This window comes from Branchiostoma floridae, chromosome 9, assembly GCF_000003815.2.
Source record: "Branchiostoma floridae strain S238N-H82 chromosome 9, Bfl_VNyyK, whole genome shotgun sequence".
Taxonomy (NCBI): Eukaryota; Metazoa; Chordata; class Leptocardii; order Amphioxiformes; family Branchiostomatidae; genus Branchiostoma; species Branchiostoma floridae.
In genome coordinates, this window is record NC_049987.1 from 1,871,028 (window position 1) to 1,873,063 (window position 2,036).

General features: G+C 37.5%; 1 protein-coding gene across 1 annotated transcript in view; it reads left to right on the plus strand.

The window, feature by feature from the left end:
• LOC118422570 (phosphatidylethanolamine-binding protein 1-like) overlaps window positions 1–1,177 on the plus strand; it is a 367,419-nt gene extending 366,242 nt beyond the window's left edge. Inside the window, exon 7 of the mRNA XM_035830198.1 lies at window positions 480–1,177. Within this exon, the coding sequence (XP_035686091.1) occupies window positions 480–650 (171 nt within the window). The 3' untranslated portion in view covers window positions 651–1,177. The remainder of the gene's footprint in view (window positions 1–479) is intronic.
• The last annotated feature ends 859 nt before the right edge of the window (window positions 1,178–2,036 follow it).

Consider the following 2,036-nt stretch of genomic DNA (forward strand, 5'->3'; position numbering starts at 1 on the left):
CATTGAATTTGAAAGCAAAAAGTACAAATGCAACGAACAAATGTCATCGTTATTTCCATTGTAAAAGGGGTAAGCGATACTTATATTAACTATAGATCCATTGCAGAAATATAAGCTTGTGCCCAACTTACTTGTTCCCATGTTTCCATTGCACCGTGCCACAAAACTTTTCACACGGAAACCACGGCACAATGTGTTTTTATAATCAGGGATAACTTGTGAAACATAGTTTAATTTCAAGTTTGTGTAGAACTTCAAATAACGTCTTCCAAATCCCACTCGGTAACGAGGAAACTTTGCCTTAAAGGATAAGCCACTCCAATCGCGCTTTTACGGCTAGAAATAAAGTTTAATTGGTCAGATCATCATCCATTCGCAATTTTAACTTAAAACAAGAATGATAAACTGTTTTGTTCTGATTGGTTCCAAAGCCGCTTCATAGATAATATTCTAAGCAATTTCTTGTACTATTTTTCTTTAGGTGCCTTTTTGAAGTGGCAAACTTCATCTCTTCTAACCAACTGACCCCAGTCTGTTACGTCACCATGGTAGCAGCTACAGACGGATATGTTCGCTACAACTACGTTAACGACAGAGGTAGGTTCTTTATATTTCAACGCAGGCTGCCTTCATCCAAGCACTGTACTTGATGTGCCCAAATCGTATCCTTTGCATATACGGAAAAAGTGTTTTCACTGACTGTTATCATATTATCCTAGTAACAAACGTAACCAATTTCCAAACTTCGGCGACAGTATCACATCTGCTATCGCGAGAGGAAATTTAATGATAGCTTGCGCGAGTGAGGTGAAAACGAGGGCGGGACGGTATTGGCAGTAGGTCTTCCTTTTGGCATTTGGGTTTTGCGATTCTAGTATAGGTCCCAGATTGTACTAACGCGAGAGAAATGTTCTCTGAGAATGAAGATTGTCCTTATCATTAATCACATGTCTCTTTTATAAATCATACAACTGTTACAAATAAAAGAAGACGATATTGAAAAGTTTGATGGGGTAAAGCTGCTACTATCCTGCGTTTACACAATTTTTTTGCAAGGAGGCGGTGAGATGGCGGCTGGTTAGACCTAGTATTGTCTACATATTAGGTTAAATTATCTTGTGATTTCTTTGGACAGGGATGAGCGAAGCAGATTCTTGCCGAGGACTTGATGGGTACGACCGCTGTCCAACTGCGCCCCCTGGCAGCAGTAGTGAGAAAGCCATGCTGTCGCTGCCTACTGCCATGGCGTCCGCCTTGTGTCTGATGTATAGCTTTATCGTAAGCTAGAACGAAGACCTAGGAAGATATAATTCCGTAAAAACGGTGGAATGATGTTCTTTTGTGTGGTCGTATTTTTTACATGCGGAATATCGTAGATTGACACGATGTAAAACCAACCACGCTGGCAGCCATATTGGTTTTCCTTACATTTAAATAATGTTACATACATGATTGTAAATCTTCAACAACGTATAGACGATTTATTTTCTCGTTGTTTTGCATTTCTTTAGCCGTAAAACACATTTTCAATTACATAATAAACACTGAAATTTTCTATTTTTACAGATTTTACCATGTGTAAAAACAACTATACAGCATTTCAGAATAGTATAAAAATTATTTGTTGTTTCAGAAATAAAAACAAAGCAAAAAAATGAATCCACAAGTTTTATTCAACGGCAACCTTATCGAAATTGTAACATTCTACTCAAAATATATATCTATATAGCAGGTATAAACGCAATCCAGCGTAGCATACCAGCTTTGATTTCGACTATATCATTTTGTTAGTTTATTCATCACTTCATGTATAAATCCCACAACCTATTATTAAATGTAGCCTTTGGCACAGAGTAATTGTGTTGATCTAAGAGTTTTTATCGACTGGACAAACGCAGCTAATTTCGATAGTGAACGGGAGGTTTTGAACTACCTTGAATGTGATTGGTCAGTCGAAAATTGAGCTTTATCATTCCCATCTGGCGCAAAAAATGATACATGATAGGAGGAAAAATGTACTAAGTTTTATGACAACC